The sequence below is a fragment of the Coenobita brevimanus genome, chromosome 59 (assembly GCF_032717465.1).
Source record: "Coenobita brevimanus isolate Jiangsu-jjx chromosome 59, ASM3271746v2, whole genome shotgun sequence".
NCBI lineage: Eukaryota > Metazoa > Arthropoda > Malacostraca > Decapoda > Coenobitidae > Coenobita > Coenobita brevimanus.
Genome location: NC_137012.1, coordinates 24,253,173 through 24,272,760, shown reverse-complemented (window position 1 = coordinate 24,272,760; position 19,588 = coordinate 24,253,173). Strand labels below are relative to the sequence as shown.

The following is a 19,588-nucleotide window of genomic DNA, read 5'->3' as shown; positions in this document are numbered from 1 at the left end:
TCACTTTATATGGCGCAATTTATTTCCATGTGTAATAACATACGAAAGCTGAGGATTTCTGTAGCTAAATCGAGAGTGGCAGTAGCATAACCGAAATATGGACATAAGGAAAAACTGTCAGTTCAGGAAGTATGGGCCGAGGAGTGGTAAAGTATTAAGCTTTGTTGCAAGAATGTTGACTAGTATTAAGGTACTACTTAATAGGCGGGAGGCGTGGCTCAATCGGTAGAGAGGTGGCCCGCAGTCCTAATGGACCCAGGTTCAAATCCCGGCTGGGACAGGGAACAGTTTAAGGAATTGAATTTCATTAAATCAGGCTTTACTGATCTACCAGCAGACCAGCCAATACCTGTATGAGACAGACCTAGCATGTATTCAATATGGACGGTGGGCGTTAGCGCCGAAGTGGTGACATGTAAAGGTGTATTATATGTAGGAGGACTACTGGACCTTGTGTACAGGCTGTGAAGCCTATGCCCAGAGTCGGACAAAAAAAAAAAAAAGCTGGATGAGTACCGGATGCAAAAAAGGAAGCTGTTGAGGTGCATGCAAGTAGAGCTCAGATGAAATAATGAGGGCATGTTGAGCGTTAAGAAATGTGAGGGAAGGAAATGGCGAATGATGAGTTTGGAAGAATGACTTAAAAAAGTTGGAAACTTTTGGAAAGATTAGCAAATCCACGGGTGAATCTGTTAAAAAACAAAAAAAGTGGCACAACAGAAACTGAGAAAAAAAGGGAAGAGAGGTAATAAGCATATTATAAAAAAAATGATGAATGAGAATGATAGTAAGGAAGCGCAACTACTCGTATATCTGATCGTGAATAAGAATGTAATGACTAAGAATGTGACGGTGAAACGTGAAGAATGCTGTGAAAAGGTCAAAGAACGTACCGGCAGCAGGTGTTGACGAGGCACTGTATACTGTCTGTATGCAGAAGTATTAAAATGTAGCAGAGAGAGTGGGATGAATGTGGGAAATGCGTCTTGTACAAGGCCTGGATGAGTGGGTTGAGCTAGTTTCGTAGCAAGGTCATCTGAACGTGAACCAGGTGGAGTGCAGGGAGAAGTTTTCCCTGTCCTGCAGTTCACCATTCTTCTTTCAGGAGACAGGGAGTTGTGGGAAGGTTTTATAATTTGGTTACTTTATTACTAGTGACACCGCGTGAAGGCGCCCATTTCCAGCACTACCAGTTAAGTAAAATAAGGTTATGGTGATGTCACTGTGCAATCACCAGCATGAGTTCCGACACATTTATCCGAAACTGCCTGGAAACCAAATAGTAAGATATCATGGTTCCCCAAAGGTAACGGGGCATCTGTGTGCATGACGTGTGAAAGTAAAGGGCGTAAAGCCAGGAATAGTAGGTTGTGTTGTACGTCTTTAGGACCTGTTGATTTTCTAATGTTCCTTATTATTTGCATACCAGAACAACTAGAGTGCAAGGACAGTTGAAGAGGGGCCAGAAATTTAGAAGATCCAAGACAACCACAGAAGGCCTAGGTCAGATCTAGAAACGTCAAGACAGATAAAGAGAAATCAAGACAACTATAGAAGACTCAAGATATCGCTCAAGGCAACTGTAGGAAGTCTAGGGCAGATCTAGGAGGCCCAAGACGAGATAACAAAGATAACAAGAAAAGTACAGCTGAAAAAGACCACAGTTCAAGAAAGACAAGGACAGTAGTAGGAGGCCAGGGACAGCAAAAGGGAAAGCCAGTCGATAAGAACCAGTACATCTCTGTAGAAGGCCAAAAACAGTTATAGAGCCAGGCCAATAATATAAGCCCCAAAGGGAGCCCAGGAAAGTCGGAGAAGGGGAGCCAGGATGTCTAAGAGGGAGGATAAGAAAGAGGCGGGTGAAGACGTGGAGCTGGAGAGCGCCGAGACCCTGTTGTCCCGCCTGCGTCGCCAGTACCGCATGATGGAACGCAACAGGAGACAGTACAGGGACGAGGCCACAGTGCTGCTTGGGAGGCAGAGGTGAGACTCAAAGTCACACGACGTGTTGAGACACAGACAGTTATCGTGTTAAATCATTCATGCTCTTAGGCAGTGCAAAAAATTTTGGAAGGTGACTGATTGGCTGGGGAGGGGGTTCCATGACACCCACAGACCCCCCTCCCCCCGATCCACCACTGAATAGCTAGGTAGACAGATGAGAGGCAGACAGTTTACACAAATAGAGGGAGAAGGACAGCAAACCTTGAGGGGAAAATATTAGACACACAATTAGAGACACAGAATATGAGGGGAAGGGGACAAAGATGAAAAGAAACTGAGGGATAGGGAACTGGGAGACACAGGTAAGAAACGGGCACAGGACGAACTTTAGGGAATGGAAGGAGACAGACAGACGACTGAAAACCGGAGGGAGATGAGCGAATCAGGGTAAGGATAGACAGCATATACTGAGAAAAAAAGTGAATAATGGAACAGAAAAGTGAATAACGGAACGAGAAAAGTACAACGGAGCATGAATTGATGACAGAAATAAGAGGAAAGTGTGACTCTTTAGTCTTGTAATATGTAAGTCTTGAGTTTTGGTTAAACCTATTGTGCTAATCGAAGAGCAGGAGGAGTACACAGGGACGTAATTTACTAATTGTCGTCGGACCCCTCTTATTTCCTCTCTCCACTACCTGTTGGTTCTGTGACTAGCCCTTTTCTGATCTCTGATTCCTACATTCTCGTTTAGCAGGGGTCGTGTCACGTGGGCTATACTGTCGTGGAAGCTTCTAAAACTCTGTATGTCCGTGTGTATGTACTGCTTCCGGTGCACTTCTAGCATTCCTTCACTTAAGAGTTGCAAGCTTATTTCCTTTTGGTTGATTCTCGCTGACACACTTCCTATCTCACACTCTGGCGTGGTGCTTCTGTCTATCTATCTGTCTATCTATCTATGAGTTGTATTATTATAATATGGAGTCCTGACAAAAGGAGGGGAACACTGAGAGTAGTGAACGGGAGTAAGGACAAATACGAGGTGAGGGGAAGGATGTTCGAAATGTAAGGAGGAGGTAGGGATAATGACAGGAATAAGGGGAAAGGAATAATTTATGGTGGCAGGTGACAGACTAAAGGAAAGGAAGTGGGGAGGCAAGTGAAGGGGAGGAAGGGACAGGCAGAAATAAAGGGATAGGAAGGATAGGGGAGCAAACGAAAGGGGTAAAGTACACGATGACAAATTTATAGAGAGGGAGTGGAAAGACAAGTAGAGGAAGTAGGGACAAACAGAATTCGAGGGAAAGGATTAGTATAGAGAATCAAGGGAAAAGAGGTAGGGATAAGCAACAGAAACCGAAGGGAAGAAATGTTGTACAGAGACAGATTGAAATGGGGTAGAGACAGACAGAAATTAAGGGACAAGAAATGGTATATGGTTGTTGCTGTAGCCCCAGGTTCATGTGAAATGTGAATGCGGTGTATTGTTGGTTTAAATTGCCGCTCTCATACACTTCATCATCCATCTTCGTTCCTCATGTAGATTTTGAACTCTGCCTTCTTTGTTCTTCATGTAGATTTTGAACTTGCCTTCTTTGTTCTTCATATAGACTTTGAACTCCGCCTTCTTTGTTCATCATGTAGATTTTGAACTTTGCCGTCTTTGTTCTTCCTCCAGACACAAATCTTAGTTATGAGAGTGGACTTAGGATTGTTCGTAAGTTGATGTTTACGTCTGTACTTTCAAGTAACCTCTCAGCATTTGAACTCCTTTCTACAGAATTTCGAGTAGGCTACATTTTGAACTCCTCCCCGCATTTGTACTTCTCCCCACCATTTCACATCTTTACATTTGAACCCCCCATATTTTCAACTTGTCCGTATTTTCAATTCCCCTTCACATTTTGAACTCCTCTCCACATTTTGAGCTCATTTCCGCATGTTGAACTCCTCATTCGAACTCCTCTAAAATTTTAAAATCTCCAGTTTGAACTCCTTCCAATATTTCGAACTCCCAAAATTAAGCTCCCCTCATATGAACATCCAAATTTCCGAACTCGTCCCCAAATTTTAATCTCCCACATTTGAATTCCCCGAATTTTGAACTCCTCCCCGAATTTTGAACTCACACCCAAATTTGAACTCTCCCATCAGAAAGATCCTCGGCGACCTACAGAAGGAGAAGGATGACCTCGAGTCCCACCTGTCCGCCATGGCCACTGCACAGAACGAGAGCAGAGACCATCGCACTGTGCACTCCCTGGCGGCCACACTCGACAGGCAGGCTGAGTACCAGGAGATGATTGAGCTGGAGAGGGACAAGGTATGGCTGGGCGGGGAGATGTGGCAGGCAAAATAGTAGCCTACGGGATCTTGTGTTTTGTAGTGTTGTCTCTTAAATGATATTGTGTTGTATTTTTTTCTATTGTGTTGTAGTTTTTAATTCATAGATTTTGTATTGTTTTAATTCTTGTATCTTGCATTTTCGTTGTAGTTTTTATTCCTGTGTCTTGTGTTGTTTTTATTTTTGCATCTTGCATTGTACAGTATTAGTTTTATTATTTTATCGTGTTGTGTTGAAGTTTTTATTCTTAGTTTCAGTTTTGTCTCCTCTATATGATGTTTTAAAGTGAGTGAAAATTATGGACCGTAAATGCAGCACTCTGCTTTTATTACAGATCCGCGAGCTTGATAACAATATCACAGCGGCTGAGAAGAAGCTGAGGGAGACTCGTCGCCGTGTGCCCTCCGCCCGCCAGCTGGAGGCCCGCAGGCTAGCAGCTCTCAACGCCAACAAGGCCCTCCAGAACCGCATCCAGCAGGTATGTACTCCTAAGGGGGTATCCAGGAGTGCAGTGGGGGAGGGGTAGGTTCCGGTAGGTAAAGATCCTTCGTCCTGAATTTTGAGAGGGGCAGGGATCTGACTTGAGAAGTTTCGTTAAATCCGTATGCTCACTGTCCCCTATTTCTGATCGTTCTCCTCGGGGGTCATGCCCCCCGACTATCGCATAACGGATGAGAGTCCATTGTACAGCATATACTAAGATATCAAAGCCATATCTTCTCTTTCACTCTTTCTGATAGTTTTTGTTTGGAGGGGGGACTTACCCCCTCAAAAATCGTGGCTGGAAAACTGTATATAGTGGAAGACCTTTGGAGTACCCAGACGAAGTTTCATTCAGATCCATCAAATAGCCTAGGACAGGGCTATTCAGCTACTCTAGAAGTAGGGCGGAGTTATGAAACTAAGTTTAACAAAAGGGCCCTACATTATTTTACCCGTATTTTTTCCGTGAGTCTAAACACTTATACACACAAAGAAACGAGAAATTCATATCTTATTTGTGTTTACATCTTCCGCTAAATACGCATAAAAGAAAAAAACGCAAAACTTTGTTTTATGTTTATTTGTTTATTTCTGTTCTATTGAGTCGGTTAAAAAAAAAAAAAAAAAAAAAAAAAAAAAAAAAAAACTCAAGGGCCGGATTTGGCCCGCGGACAGCCAGTTGAATAGCCCTGGCCTAGGAGGAGTTAAGACACAGACAGACAGGCAGACAGATTACACACACAGCGAGCTAGCTGCTGTAAATTGCACCATCTTGCTCTTTAGGAATGATCAGAAAAGCCAGTAACGAGACACCGAGTTAACTTTTCCTTGCAGGCGACAGTGCGACTTAATGCAGTACTGGCCGACAACCGAGTGCTGAGAACTACCTTGGAGAACCTACTCAAGCAGCGCGACAAGTTCCTCCTTCAGGTAACTTTACACGCGCAGGGCCTGGTGAGTAGGCCTTGGTTTTTACATGAGTCTTGAACGATTTTACTCATTTCACCTTAACTTGGCCCGTGCTTTCGTCTTTTTGCAACTTCACAAAGCTCGGTGGCAGAATAGGAAATGCAACGGCGCTGCATCCACTGGATTGCACTTCTTTGTGATTAGCGCTATGAGTATATGGTTGTGTAATCTCGTCCTACGGCCCAACATTCGAGAAGGAGAGATGACAAGTTTAGACCAAGTTAAAGAAAGAAGTGTATAGGTTAGCTCAGTATTTCTTCTTTGGGGTAGACCATCTGGAGGCAGTGGAAATCTCGCTCTCCAGAATCTCAGCCCGTCTTTAGAATGCAAAATAAATAAATAAAATAGATAAAGTAGGGTAAAAAGTAAACATTCAACACTGCAGAACCCAAAGCAGTGTAAACATATGACTAAACATTTTGATGCAGAGAGAAACGTTTCACATGTATTGTTCGGTGAGGAATTTTTTGTAGGTAATGGAGCCTCAGATTTACTTTATGTATCTTGAGTTTTAGTCTTATATGTATTTTCTTTTATTTAGCTCAGGAGAAACCTTTTGAACCGGAAGGGTGAGATAGGAGCCTCATTAACTCTTAAACAACCAGACGACTCTTCTAAGCTGAATATGAGATTTTGGTGGTAGCAAGAACAAGCTCTAAAATATGTCACCGTGCTGAAGGGGTTAATTACTTTGAACTTAATAGACTCCATGTTTATCATCACCACCACCACCACCATCATAATCATCATCATCATCATCATCATCATCATTACTTTTTTTTTTTTTTTTTTTTTTTTTTTTTTCACTCCAAAGATAAAATAAATTGTACTCCTTTAAGGCCCAGCGTCTGGAGAAGCAGCTACAGGCCACCACGAAGAGGAAGAGTGAAATTATGGACCAGGTGACCAAGGCCTACTCGGAAAGGTGACTACATCATTAACCATTATTATTTTTGCTGTTGTTCGATTCACATAAACTGAGGTTCACACACACACACACACACACACACACACACACACACACACACACACACACACACACACACACACACATTTTCATATTAACTTCTGTGAGGTCTACTGCGATTGACAGCTGTTAAGGAAGGTGACTATACTCTTTTCACCTTAACTTGGCCCAGATTTTTTTTCCTTGTACAGCGTATTTGATGTAGCTGAGTGACAAAATAAAACAGTACTATGGCTCAACATGCTTTCCATAGCACTTCTTCATGGCTCAACATGCTTTCCGTAGCACTTCTTCATGGCTAGCATCATTTTGTAGTGTTAAATTATTGTTACAGCTCAACATTCATGATGGAGAGATGGCAGTTTTTTGGCCAGGTTAGAGTAAAAGCAGTGTAGCATATGCACCTTTTGATATTGCTTGATATTATGTGAGTCAGAACCTTGAGTCGCCTCTTAGGGATTCACATTGCCTCCAACATTCTCGTCGTGTTAGGAAGCTCTCTTATCTCTTGCTTAACTTCATTTTCCAGACTACCCGTTAATAGCTTCCTTTTTGCTTCTTATATCTTCTCAATGTCGACACAGTCAGCAAGAATAACGCACAAGAATATAGTATCAGAGAATAATCAGAAATAAACCGGTAAGGAAGAGGTGTTAGTAAACTTCCTAACTACACGAGAATACCGCCCCTAGAAGTACCGGTACTATGATCTGCCCTTATTCTGTGTGTATCTATGACCTGCCCTTATTCTGTGAGTTTCTATGACCTGCCCTTATTCTGTGAGTTTCTATGACCTGCCCTTATTTTGTCTGTATCTATGACTTGCCCTTATTCTGTGTGTGTATATATGATCTGCCCTTATTCTGTGTGTATCTGTGACCTGCCCTTATTCTGTGTGTGTATCTATGACCTGCCCTTATTCTGTGTGTGTTTCTCTGACCTGCCCTTATTCTGTGTGTGTTTCTCTGACCTGCCCTTATTCTCTGTGTTTCTCTGACCTGCCCTTATTCTTTGTGTGTATCTGACCTGCCCTTATTCTGTGTGGATCAGGGATGAGGCACAGACAAAGATGCGAGCCTTGAAGGAACGTGCCGAAAGAGATTCCCAGCAGTATTCCCACGAGCTGAAGAAATTGCAGCGAGCCCTAGACCATCAAAACCACCTCAGGGCCTTCGTGGCGACCATTTCCGCGGGGGAGGAGGACGAGACGGCGCAGCGCAGGCCCGAGGGTGAGTGCTTGTATATACAGTTAGGAAAATTATACCCACTTGCGGAAATTGGGCTTATTGAGACAATGTGCTAGTGTTTCGGGCCGTGTGTGTGTGTGTGTGTGTGTGTGTGTGTGTGTGTGACGAGAGAGAAAGAGAGAGAGAGAGAAGAATTTCAAAAGTTATTTCAGTGTGGGGGAATAATGTTTTCTTTTTGATTAGTTGACGGTAATGTGAAAAAAAGACAGTTGACAGTGTTGCCTTTCATACGTCTCCCAGTGTAATAGCATAAAACGCGTCCATACCAAATGCTTGGTGGCGCGGGCGGGAGTTTTGCATCATTATAATCCATACAAGTGGCCCCGCTGTCCACGGGCAGGTGCGGCCGAGAGATTCTGTGGGTTACAGTGTTCCAAAGTTCCCTTCTGCGCCAGCATGATGTGGTATGGACGCGACAAGTCAGTGCCTGTTTAATTGTATAGAGAGAGAGAAATAAGCACCTTCCCAAAGTTTGACAAATACATAGCGTTAAAGTCGAACCATTTGAAACACTCACTAGTAGAGACTGGGTTTTCAATGTATTTCGCTAGTTGTAAATTTTCTTCAGACGGAACAGGGAAGATAGTTGTTTGTCTGACTATACACCTCACATACAGGGTGTCCCATGAAACGTGGGCCAGATTTCGGAAGATTATTCTTGGACAGATTTAGAATATGACTTTTAATACTTACAAAAATCAAATTATCGGTCGTTTTGAAGCTACAGTTTCTGAAGACCTCATGGCCGAAAATGATGTCCCTCACACTTCACCCCAAGGAGTAATTTTGACATCGTAAACGTTGAGAATTGGACCCGTGTTGATATTGCATTTATTATTCAGAACTGGGCCAAAATTAATCTCAAGTTTGGTACGTGTTTTACGGTATCCCCTGTGCATGGTTCTTACTGGTCCCAGGTAATTTTATTCTGCTTTTGAGAACATTCCAGTAGTGACGGAGTTGATCAAGACGTTGTTTCGTATTCTCGTCGGTTAAGGAAGCTCGCTAACGCCTCTTCAGCGATCTGTTTGCGTATAACACCTTGCCGTCCTCTTCTGTGTTAGGTAAATCATTCTAATTTCACCATACTCTACATAAATAACGAACAAAACTATATTAGCCGGCCATATCCAAAAATAAATCGGTAACCGGCGATAATCTGAACCCATATCTAATCCCTCCAGTTCGAAAAGTCACTTCTAAGCTAAATATAAGTTTTTGGTGAGGCAGGGGTAAATAAAGAATTCGTCATCGGAGAGAAGAGACTGATTTTCAACCATGGAGTGAACAGAATAATAGTGAAATGGCAGGACTTATTAATCTCAAAGGTGTCCTGGCTTCTCTTACCCCCGTCATGGTTAAGTACAGGAGGAAGTGTCTGTGGCTTTGAAACTTAATGAATTATTGGTAAAGATTAGTGTGTATGCTATTTATTGTTAGAAGAGTCAATTGTCGATATGGGTATTGGAGTTGTTGCACAGAGGTTTCTTTATTACTGTTCACACACACACACACACACACACACACACACACACACACACACACACACACACACACACACACACACACACACACACACACACACATTCAAAACATCAGTCATGGAATCAACTGCAGCATTCTAAAAACATCGCAGTCAGTAGATGATTCAGTACCGAAGTGTTAATTTATTGTATACTAAATAGAGCAAGGGTTTTCTGTTTTTTTTTTTTTTTTTTGTTCTTCGGTGTGCAGTTATGTGGGAGTCATTAAAGATATTCTAGGTCTCTGTGGCGCATGCACTCTGCATACCCTTAAAATTGCCACAGACTTGAATACTCTAGTCTGTACCCTGTTTCTGTGTACACCCTTAAAGATTCTGTGTACGCCCATAAAATTTCTGTGTACACCCCTAAAATTGCCACGTTAGTACTTCAGTCTGTACCCTGTTTCTGTGTACACCCCCTAAAATTGCCACTTTAGTACTTCAGTCTGTACCCTGTTTCTGTGTACACTCCTAAAATTGCCACTTTAGTACTTCAGTCTGTACCCTGTTTCTGTGTACACCCCTAAAATTGCTACTTTAGTACTTCAGTCTGTACCCTGTTTCTGTGTACACTCCTAAAATTGCCACAACTTGAACACTTTAGTCTGTACCCCTTTTCTGTGCCCCAGGTGAGGGAGGTGAGCCCCGTGGACCTGAGCAGACCCTAACCACGTACCGGGCGTCCGTGGCACACCTGAGGGAGATGAGTGGAGAGGAGTCCGTGGAAACGCTGGTGACCAACTATCTCCAGGCCGAAAATGACAATTACACACTTTTCACGTACATCTCGGATCTTAATAACGAGGTACTTAGTGTGTGTGTGTGTGTGTGTGTGTGTGTGTGTGTGTGTGTGTGTGTGTGTGTGTGTGTGTAGGTTCTCACTTGTTTTTCTCTTCCTGTTTCTGGATCCTACTCCTTTTGCAATGCTGTAATATTGAGTGATGATGGTGATGATGATGATGATGATGATTACCCTTTTTCCTTGTGTCTCAGGTTACCAGTTTGACGGGGGAGGTGAGAAGGTTGGCCACCATGATTGAGGATACGAAGGGGAGGAGCGAGGAGCAGGGAAGAGAGTCGCAACGTACTGTGTCGAGGCTGGAGGTGAGAGAGGGAGAGAGAGAGAGAGAGAGAGAGAGAGAGAGTATGTGTCTGTGTGTGTGTGTGTGTGTGTGTGTAAGGTAAATTTTTCCCATACAGCATTAAGGACACAGTTTAATACATATTTTGGTATATGTCTTTTCGTTCATCCATGTTAACATTCATTCTACTTTTATGTATACAGGAACATCTCTATATGGCCAGCCCTTTTTACCTGATTATTATTTATTTATTTATACAATTGAAATCCAAGTAAATTGTAAAAAAAAAAAAAAAAAAAGCAGAAATTCCATGTCTAGTTGTTTCACCTTAACTTGTCCCAGATTTTCGTCCTTTTACTGCTTCTTTCACGTAGCTGAGTGGTAGAAAATCTGAAGTGCTATGGCTTCACATCTGTTCCATAGCACTTCTTCGTGACCAGCATCGGATGATAATACTGTATTGTATAAATCTCTTGTTACAGCTCGCGTTTGAGATGGAGAGAGAACACTTTTAGGCAATTTTAAGTCAGAGTATATCTGAGTAAACAAGAGTATGTTTGCGTTAGATTTCCCATTTTCTCTTAGTTTACAGAGTCAGTTATTTGGAGAAGACTGTAATGTTTTGGAATACGATCTGGATTTATAACGAAAACTGCGTGTAAATATACTTTTTCGTTTTTAGGATGTGCGCTTTTTTTTTAAATTTACTTTTATATCGTCTGCACACCATACCACAGCACAACACACCACAGCACAACAGTACTATAATACACTACACAACAAAATCCTACACCACATCACGGCACACCACAGTCCAGCACATTACAACTCGCCCTACCACAGCACAGCAAAGTGTTTATCGGTATACGAGTACCCATCTCGCTCGTCATCCATCATCCTATCCATTTTTCTTTATATTTACGAAATTGTCTGACACTTCATTTATTTTTGTTTATGTATCATGCGGTACATCTGTGTACTTGTATGTCTATATTCTTTCCCCCCCCCCACCACCTCTCTCTCTCTCTCTCTCTCTCTCTCTCTCTCGATCAGTCAGTCAGTTAGTCATTCAGTCAGCCATCATTCTGGTAGAATATTAATGTAACTTGATATATCTCTGATTTAATATCTGTCTATTACCTATCTATCTTTTTCTGTGTCTGTCTATCTTTTTTGTCTATCTATTTGTCCGTCCATCTGGCTGTTTGTGTCAGTGTCTGTTTGTCTGTCAGTGTGTCTGTTTATCTGTCTGTCTGTGTATATATATGTATATATCTATTTGTCTATATATCTAAATGTTTATCTGTTTATTTATCTATCAATCTATCTGTCTTTCTGTCTTTATTTGTTGTCTATCTGTCTCTCAGGCCGTGTCTCTGTCTATCTGTTTGTCTATATTCATCTATATATCTATCTGTCTGTGTATCTATCAGTCATTCTATCCATTCATATCACCCAGTCTCTTATCCTAATCTCCTCCAGGCCGAATTAGAGAGCGCAGAAGCAGCCGTAGAAGTGCTGGAGCGTGAACTGCACAGCGCTGAAGATACGCTGACCGAGATGAAGACCTCCACCCAGGAACTCTTTGACCTCCTGCAGTGCGACCCCCAGCCCATCATTGCCATTGTTGGTGAGGCAGGGCGGTGGGAGAGGGTGGAGGGGTGTGGGGAGGTTTGTTGTGGGGAAATGTGGGTGTGGGAAGGGGTTTAGAGAGGTGTGGATTGGTGGAAGGTCGTGTGAGAGGTTTGATGTGGGAGTGTGCTGGGATGTTGGAGGTTTGTTGTGGGGTGGTGTTGGGTGGAAAAGGATTAGAGAGGGTTGGATATGTGGAGGAGTGTGTGAGGTTTGTTGTGGGATGGTGTGGGTTGGAAAAGGGTGAGAGAGGTTTGATATTTGGATAGGGGTGAGAGTTTGATTGAGGGATAGTGTGGGGCGATGGAATGGAGGAGAGATGTGTGGATTTGGGGAGGGTTGTGTGTGTAAGGTTTGTTGTGAGGTGTATGTAGGGGTATGGAAGAGGGGAGAGGGAAATTTGGATGTGCGGAGGGGTGTGTTTAGGGTTTGGGGTAGTGTGGGGGAATGGAAGGGGTTGAGAGAGATTGGGATAGATGGAGGGATGTGTGGGAGGACTATTGAGGTGTGGTGTGGGGTGAGAAGGGATGGGAAAGGTGTGAATATGTGGAGGGATGTGGGTATGTTTGCTGTAGGGCGGTGTAAGGCTATGGGAGAGGTGAGAGAGGGGTGAATACTCGTATATGGAAGTGTGGGAGGTTTGTTTTGAAGTGGTGGCGTGTGGGTTTGAAAGGGATTTGAGAGATGTGGATATATATGTAAAGGGGTGTTAGGGAGATTTTTTGTGGTGTGGGTGTATGGAAGGAGGTGAGAGAGGTGTGAATAAAGGGGATATTGAAGGGATCTATAGAGTGGTGTGGGAGGGGTTGTAGGGAAGTAGAGGGACTGGGAAGGATGTGGAAGGGAGTTGTAGGGGTGTGGAGGGATGATGTGGGGGGCGTGGAAGAGTACTGAAGGGACGGTATAAGTGTGAGAAGGGGTTGTGGAAGTTTTGGAGAAGGCGGACAGAGTGTGGAAGGGAATGGAAAGTTACTGAGGAGGATATGGAAGAGATGAATTGATATACGAATGTGTGCGGTGTTGTGTGGGTGTGAGAGGGTTGTGTGGAAAGGGATGGAATGACATGGGGATGGAAAGCCAGGGTCTGAGAGAGTGTTGAATAACTGAATGTATGGAATAGATGAGAGAGTTGTGGAGAGGTACTGAAGGGTAGATGTAAGGGATGAGGTGGTTCATGAGGAGTGTGGGAAGGTGATGCAAAGGTATGGAGGAGCTGGGATGGGTGTGGGAAGATGTTGTGCGGTACAGAGATGGAAAGACATCGAAGGAAATTGAAGTGTGTGGAAAGTATGGGGGATGTGGAAGAGATGAGAGGGTTGTGAGAAGGTATTGAGGGGCAAATGGAATAGATGGAGTGGTATAGAGTGGTGTGGAGAGGTGATGTGAAGGTATGGAGTGACTGGGATGGATGTGGGAAGATTTTGTGAGAGTTATAGGCGGTAGTATGGGTATAGAAAGGGTGTTGGAGGTATGAAGGGAGGGTGTTGGATTTGGGAAGGGCGTGGGAGGAGATAGAGAAAAGTTACGGCATTTTAGAGAGACGGGAAGATGTGTGACAGGGATGGTAGTTATTGTATGAGGTGGATTGTGGGTGGAGATGGAAGAGGATTGATGTGAGGTAAGGAAAGAGGCAAGGATGGTGTGTTAAGGGTAAGGAAACACGAAGAGAGGAGGCAGGAAGATGCACAAAGGATGGGAAACGTAATTGAGGGAATGGGGAGAATGGAGAAGGATAGGGAAGGGATGGGTAGATAAGTGGAACTGATATGGGACTGAGGAGACGTGGGACATTGTAGGGAGGAAGAAAAGGGGGATAAATCATACACGGTGGAGTGTGTGTGTGTGTGTGTGTGTGTGTGTGTGTGTGTGTGTGTGTGTGTGGAGAAGGAGAAGGTGAATGAAACATAAGGAAGAGCTGTAGGAGGGAGTGCATGGGTGTGGGATGGGTGGAGGGCGGATGATGATGAAGGGACGGGAGGTGTGTGGTGAGGTGTGGATACGATGTGATGGGTGATGGAAAGGATGGAAAGGGATATGGAATGGATGAATAGGTGTAGAAGGGAAAGGAGGAAATAGAAATGAACAGGAAGTTAGACGAGAGATGTAGAAGGGATGGACTGGCACGGGGAGGAGTGTGAAGGATGGATTAAGCGTGAGAGTGGTGTTGGGAGATGAAAAAAAATAAATGAAAGAGATAAAGGTATTACAAGAGTGAGAGCATAGGTGTGGGAGGAATGGAGAAAGACGAAGAATGAGGTAGGAAAGTGTATGAAGAATGTGAGGCATGATGGGAGGAATGTAGTGAGATATGAGAGAGATTAAAATGGGAAGATGTGAAAATATGGAAAAGAGAGAGAGAGAGAGAGAGATACTGTTTACTTATCTAGCCCCTACTCAGTCTGTCGTCAATGAGATAGTGAGAGGAGGATGTAGATAAAAGAGTGGAAATTGATAAGTGGAGAGATGTTGACATATGTGGGCGAAGCGGATTTTGAAATACAAGATGGATAAAATTCTCCTCCTCTGTTTTGCCGGGGGATTTATTCATTGTGTTTTGAGGACGGGTTGGTCATCATTATCATTGTTTGTCCTGTATCATTTACGCATTTCGTACTCCCACTGCCACACCCTCGCCCACACCAGCAGACTGAGCACAGATACCTCCAGGGGAGTTTCTAGTGGAGCGCGATTTACGGACCGGCCTTTCACTAGTGGAAATAACAGGCTTGCGACTATGCTTAGCTCTTTCAGTCCTATGGCGTATTTTCTGTTTTATTCTTACTGCATCCAGACGATTATATTCACCTTAGTACATATTTTCAGTAATGGTTGAATTATACAGTACAGTCTACATTAACCCCTCTACTATTAGGGTGTTCATCTAAGCTGAAGAAAATCATCTGGAAGTAGTAAGATTAAACTACAAAATCCCGTCACTAGGTTGAAGGTGTTAAATCGTAAAGGGGAAGAAAAGCATTTAATTTTCTGACGGACATTTATGGAACGCCTAAGGTTACTAAATTTGAACAGCGTGCATACCACATAACAGTGTAAGCCAGGGGGTCAGACATGTTCTTATCTTCGTCGCGTGTTTCAGAAATTAAGAAGAAAAAAATAGGGTCTTACTTTCTCAGTGATGGTAGATACATGGAGGGTTGCTGTCATTTGAAGACACCTACACTGCACATCCAGATGTGGTCAGTGGTGTCTAAGCGTTGTTGTTGTTACTTAATCCTTGTCTGTCTGGTCGAGCAGACTTGTCGGCCACAGGTAAACAACTGCTTCAATGGGACCGTGCCATAGGTACAGTGCAGTAAACACACCGTGCAGGGAAGCAGTGGCCCATGTGGTAGACAGCTTCTCGCCTGGGTCCTTGACAGGGCGAGATGCAGGGAAATTTGAGAAGATTTGGCTCCCGGGTGGACGCCACAGCTTCTACACCCAGGGCCTGGTTGTGGATAGAACTAAATTATTTCGAAGGCTTCAGTGGTAAATGCCTCGACACCGGACAGCGTTAAGAGCTTCACCCCGAGGATGTTGTTTTTAGTTTATTTTTGTTTATTTTTTAACTTTGGGTGGACCTGCCGTAGTAGGGGAGTTACCGGAGATTGATTCTAACCCATAACTGTGAGAGATTCACCGAAAGGATGCAAAATTCTGTACGTCCTTGGTTTGAAGAGGTAAATTCATACTTCTTTACTGCCCCGTCAGGAACATAGGGGCTTGGGGCAATCTAGACATTTTAAACAGTAATGACCAGTCGCTCCACCCAGAGTGGCATTATGTAAACAATAACCCCAAACACCCCTAAGATCTAAACCCTTTAGGTGCCACATCCAGTTGGAGCGCCTTAACTCACTAGACTACCACGCGTCTGATAATTGGATATATGGTTACCACCCAGCGCAGTAAATAGTTTTCAGGGCTACAGGAAATCATTTGGCTTGTCACTTTATAGTAGAGTCACCTGAACGTTGAGCTTCATCAATTGAGTGGATGGTGGGGGGAAGGATTAAAAGTTTCTATAATTAGATGCGGGAGCATCTCTCGATGCGACCCATTCAGTTAATCACACACCCTATTTTTTTTTTTTTTTCGGACGAAAAATGATTCACTTCTGTAATAGATTTTAGCAACGCCACACATTACGGCCCTCATGGTCCCTCATCTGTCAAATACTTGTGTGTGTGTGTGTGTGTGTGTGTGTGTGTGTGTGTGTGTGTGTGTGTGTGTGTGTGTTGGGGGAGGAGGGGCTGTCTTGCACTTGGAGGACACTCTAGAGTAGTTTGTTCGAGCTCCACTGACTGTCACTGAGTATGTGGGATGGACGCTCACAAGCTAACGCCTGTCCACAATAGTCAAATAACCAACCCTACACAACACCACTGTCGACTTAAGCTGCCTTTTGCTTCACCGTCTGTTCTGTGTATCTGTCCCACCTTCCTCTCAACTTCCCTATGGCTATCCTTACTTCGGTAGGAATAGGAACCTTGCTGTAAGCCGAATAATGAGGGTCTGTTCTAGAGAAGGATTAAGATTGTGTGTCTTAATGCCCCTCGTGTGGTCAAAGCCCTGTTCTTACCAAGGCCAATAAGTCTTATTGGCCTTGGTGGTTACTTTCTGTATTACAAAGCGAGAGTTGTTGGTATTATTTCTTGACGCTTTTGTAATTTGAGGTTAAGTTGTACCATGCTGCGTCATTAACCCCTTCGATCTTAAGACTTTTTAATTCGTGCAATCTCCAGACGATTATATTAAGTTTGAGAGAACACTTCAGACTGGGGAGGGGGGATGAGATAGGACCATATGCAGCATCCTCAGTACTAGAGTTGAAGAATGTCGTTGAACAGAATGCGAACGACGTCACCAGACTGAAGGGGTTCAACCTAAACCTCTTTTTTCTAATACTGCACAGGTGGTGGAGAAATCACAAGCGGGAGTGTGTCTGTGTACCTGTCAGTGATCGAGCAGCGGGTACATGAACTACTACAGCTGCGACAGTATATGCTGAGCGAGGACCAGCAGGGCCACCACCACCTGACCTCAGCACTGGGTGAAGCTGACCACGAGGAGGCCAACGAGGGAAGGTCATCCTCAGCCTCGTCTGCCAAGGTGGTGGTGCCTCTGGGAAAGCCGCAGTGAGTAGTGTAGCATTTATGCAACCTATCTCTCTCCTTTGGGCTTTTATTCCCCATCAGGAGCATAGAGAACCAGGGGTAGGGTGGGTACTTCTTCCAGACATTTAAGGCGAGCGTTATCAATTGCTTTTCCATGAGTGGCACAGTGTGAGAAGAGTTCCAGCCACCCGTCGTATGTAAACACCTATGGGCCACATCCTGTTAGAATGTCTTTACCCACTAGACGACCAGTCATTAATATTACTTCAGTTGGGATGAAAAAGTGAATTAACTGTGTACAACACACTAGTGAATACGGGTAAAGTCCTGTGCATCGTTCTTGTTTAATTTTAGTTTATGAAATTTTAAGGAAACTACAATGTCACCTAGAGGAAAGCTTACCGCCCACTTGGGGTAATTCTCTCTCTCTCTCTCTCTCTCTCTCTCTCTCTCTCTCTCTCTCTCTCTCTCTCTCTCTCTCTCTCTCTCTCTCAACCCTTCCCCTCCACCCACAGACTGACTCACACCCCCCACACCAACGACGAGGAGTCCCCCAACGGTACCCCCTTCACCCACGGGGACCTGCTGGCCAACATGCGCAAGTTCATCCCGGACTCCACTGACAACTGACTCATTCTTACCATCTTCATGCTCATTCTTCACGTCCTCAAGGTAAGAATGTAGCCTGATTCAACCTGATCTGGAGTAATTTAATCTAATCTGTCCTATTTTAACCTGATCTGGCTTAATTTAACCTAATCTGGCCTGATTTAACCTGACCTGGCGTAGTTTAACCTGACCTGGCCTAATTTAACCTGACCTGACCTAATTTAACCTGACCTGGCCTAGTTTAACCTAACCTGGCCTTATTTAACTTTACCTGGCCAAGCTTAATCTGATCCAGCCAAGTTTAACCTGACCTGGCCTAATTTAACCTGATCTGGCCTAGTTTAAACTGACCTGGCCTAGTTTAACCTATTCCGGTCTAATTTAACCTGGCCTTGCGTAATTTAACCTGATCTGGCGTAATTTAACCTGGCCTGACGCAATGTAACCTGACCTGGCGTAATGTAACCTGACCTGACGTAATTGAACCTGACCTGGCGTAATTAAACCAGACCTAGCCTAATCGAACCTGACCTGGCCTAATTTAACCTGGCCTGGCCTTATTTAACCTTACCTGGTGTTACGACGTTTATTTTCTTTCGGATCCACATTCCCCGAGTTATTGCAGTGTGGGGTGGTAGTAAATTTAAGCTCTTCCGATCACGTTAGGTTGTAATAGCACTGTACCGTAAAAGCACCTTCATCTGTGTGGGGCTCGAACCCACCTCGCCACTGCAGGTCTAAAAGATGCATGGCCGTCACATAACGATGTTTTTTTCCTTCTTGATCGAAACATCTTGGCCTATTGCAGTGTGTGGTAGTGCATTAAGCTTTTCCGGTCACGATTATCTAACCTAACCGTAGTTAATCTGTCCGGTATCCCCTGACCCAATCTAATCTAACCGAAACTGTCTTGACCTAATGTAACTGAATTAAACAACGTAACTAACCCGGCTTAGCCTAACCCTCAGGCCATCATGCGTAAATTCCCCTCAGACTTAAACCGACTTATTCCCGCCATCTTTACGCTTAATCTTCTTTACGTCCGCAGGGTAGGAATGTTGCTAAGTGTAAGCAGATCTGACCTGCACTGCCTTCTCACAACTTAACCTAACCTAGCCATACTTAACCTGCCCCAACGATACCTAACTTAACCAAACTTTATCTATCTTGATCTCACCTAATGGACTCCGGGAAAATTAAAAATGGCGCCAATGACATGAAGGGTTTAATTTCTTCACTGCAATGGCTTCTTTCTTTGTTTACCTCCTTCAGACGATTTCATCTAACCGCGGGGAGACGTCTGGCAGTGTAGGACTTCGATATAGCCCCATTAATCTCCTCCACTATGACAACTCTCCCTAAACTGAATAAAAGTCAAATGGTAGAGTGAATTAAAAAGTGAATGGAATGAAGAGAAAGTCCAGGGCCTCAAAAGGTTAAGGATAAAATGCATAGGACAACCGAAGCCAGAAACAATTAGGTTCGAAATGTACGAATATATTTGAGGTGAAAAGCTTAGACGCTGGTAATACCCTATCGTGATCACTAGACTTGAAGATTGGTGAGTTAGAGACTAAGTAGAAGAGTATGAAAGGTGAGATGGTTTGGAGAAGAAGGAGAGGGGGAAAAATCAATATGCTGGTGCTGCTGCTGCTGATGATGATGAAAA

The 19,588-nt window shown here is 43.8% G+C and overlaps 1 protein-coding gene across 1 annotated transcript; it reads left to right on the top strand.

The window, feature by feature from the left end:
- Window positions 1-1,828: 1,828 nt before the first annotated feature.
- Window positions 1,829-17,940, top strand: LOC145402867 (coiled-coil domain-containing protein 63-like). The gene is made up of 11 exons (XM_080274775.1): window positions 1,829-1,983; window positions 4,099-4,267; window positions 4,623-4,766; window positions 5,606-5,701; window positions 6,580-6,665; window positions 7,758-7,936; window positions 10,109-10,284; window positions 10,473-10,583; window positions 12,044-12,191; window positions 17,109-17,331; window positions 17,826-17,940. Exons 1-11 carry the CDS (start codon window positions 1,829-1,831, stop codon window positions 17,938-17,940), a joined length of 1,602 nt encoding a protein of 533 aa, XP_080130901.1.
- The last annotated feature ends 1,648 nt before the right edge of the window (window positions 17,941-19,588 follow it).

Excerpts from the sequence above, each read along its gene's own strand:
- LOC145402867 (XM_080274775.1), top strand. The coding sequence starts at position 1,829 with ATGTCTAAGAGGGAGGATAAGAAAGAGGCGGGTGAAGACGTGGAGCTG. Across the intron at positions 4,268-4,622 it reads TTGAGCTGGAGAGGGACAAG|ATCCGCGAGCTTGATAACAA; the intron begins GTATGGCTGGGC and ends CTTTTATTACAG. Across the intron at positions 6,666-7,757 it reads ACCAAGGCCTACTCGGAAAG|GGATGAGGCACAGACAAAGA; the intron begins GTGACTACATCA and ends TGTGTGGATCAG.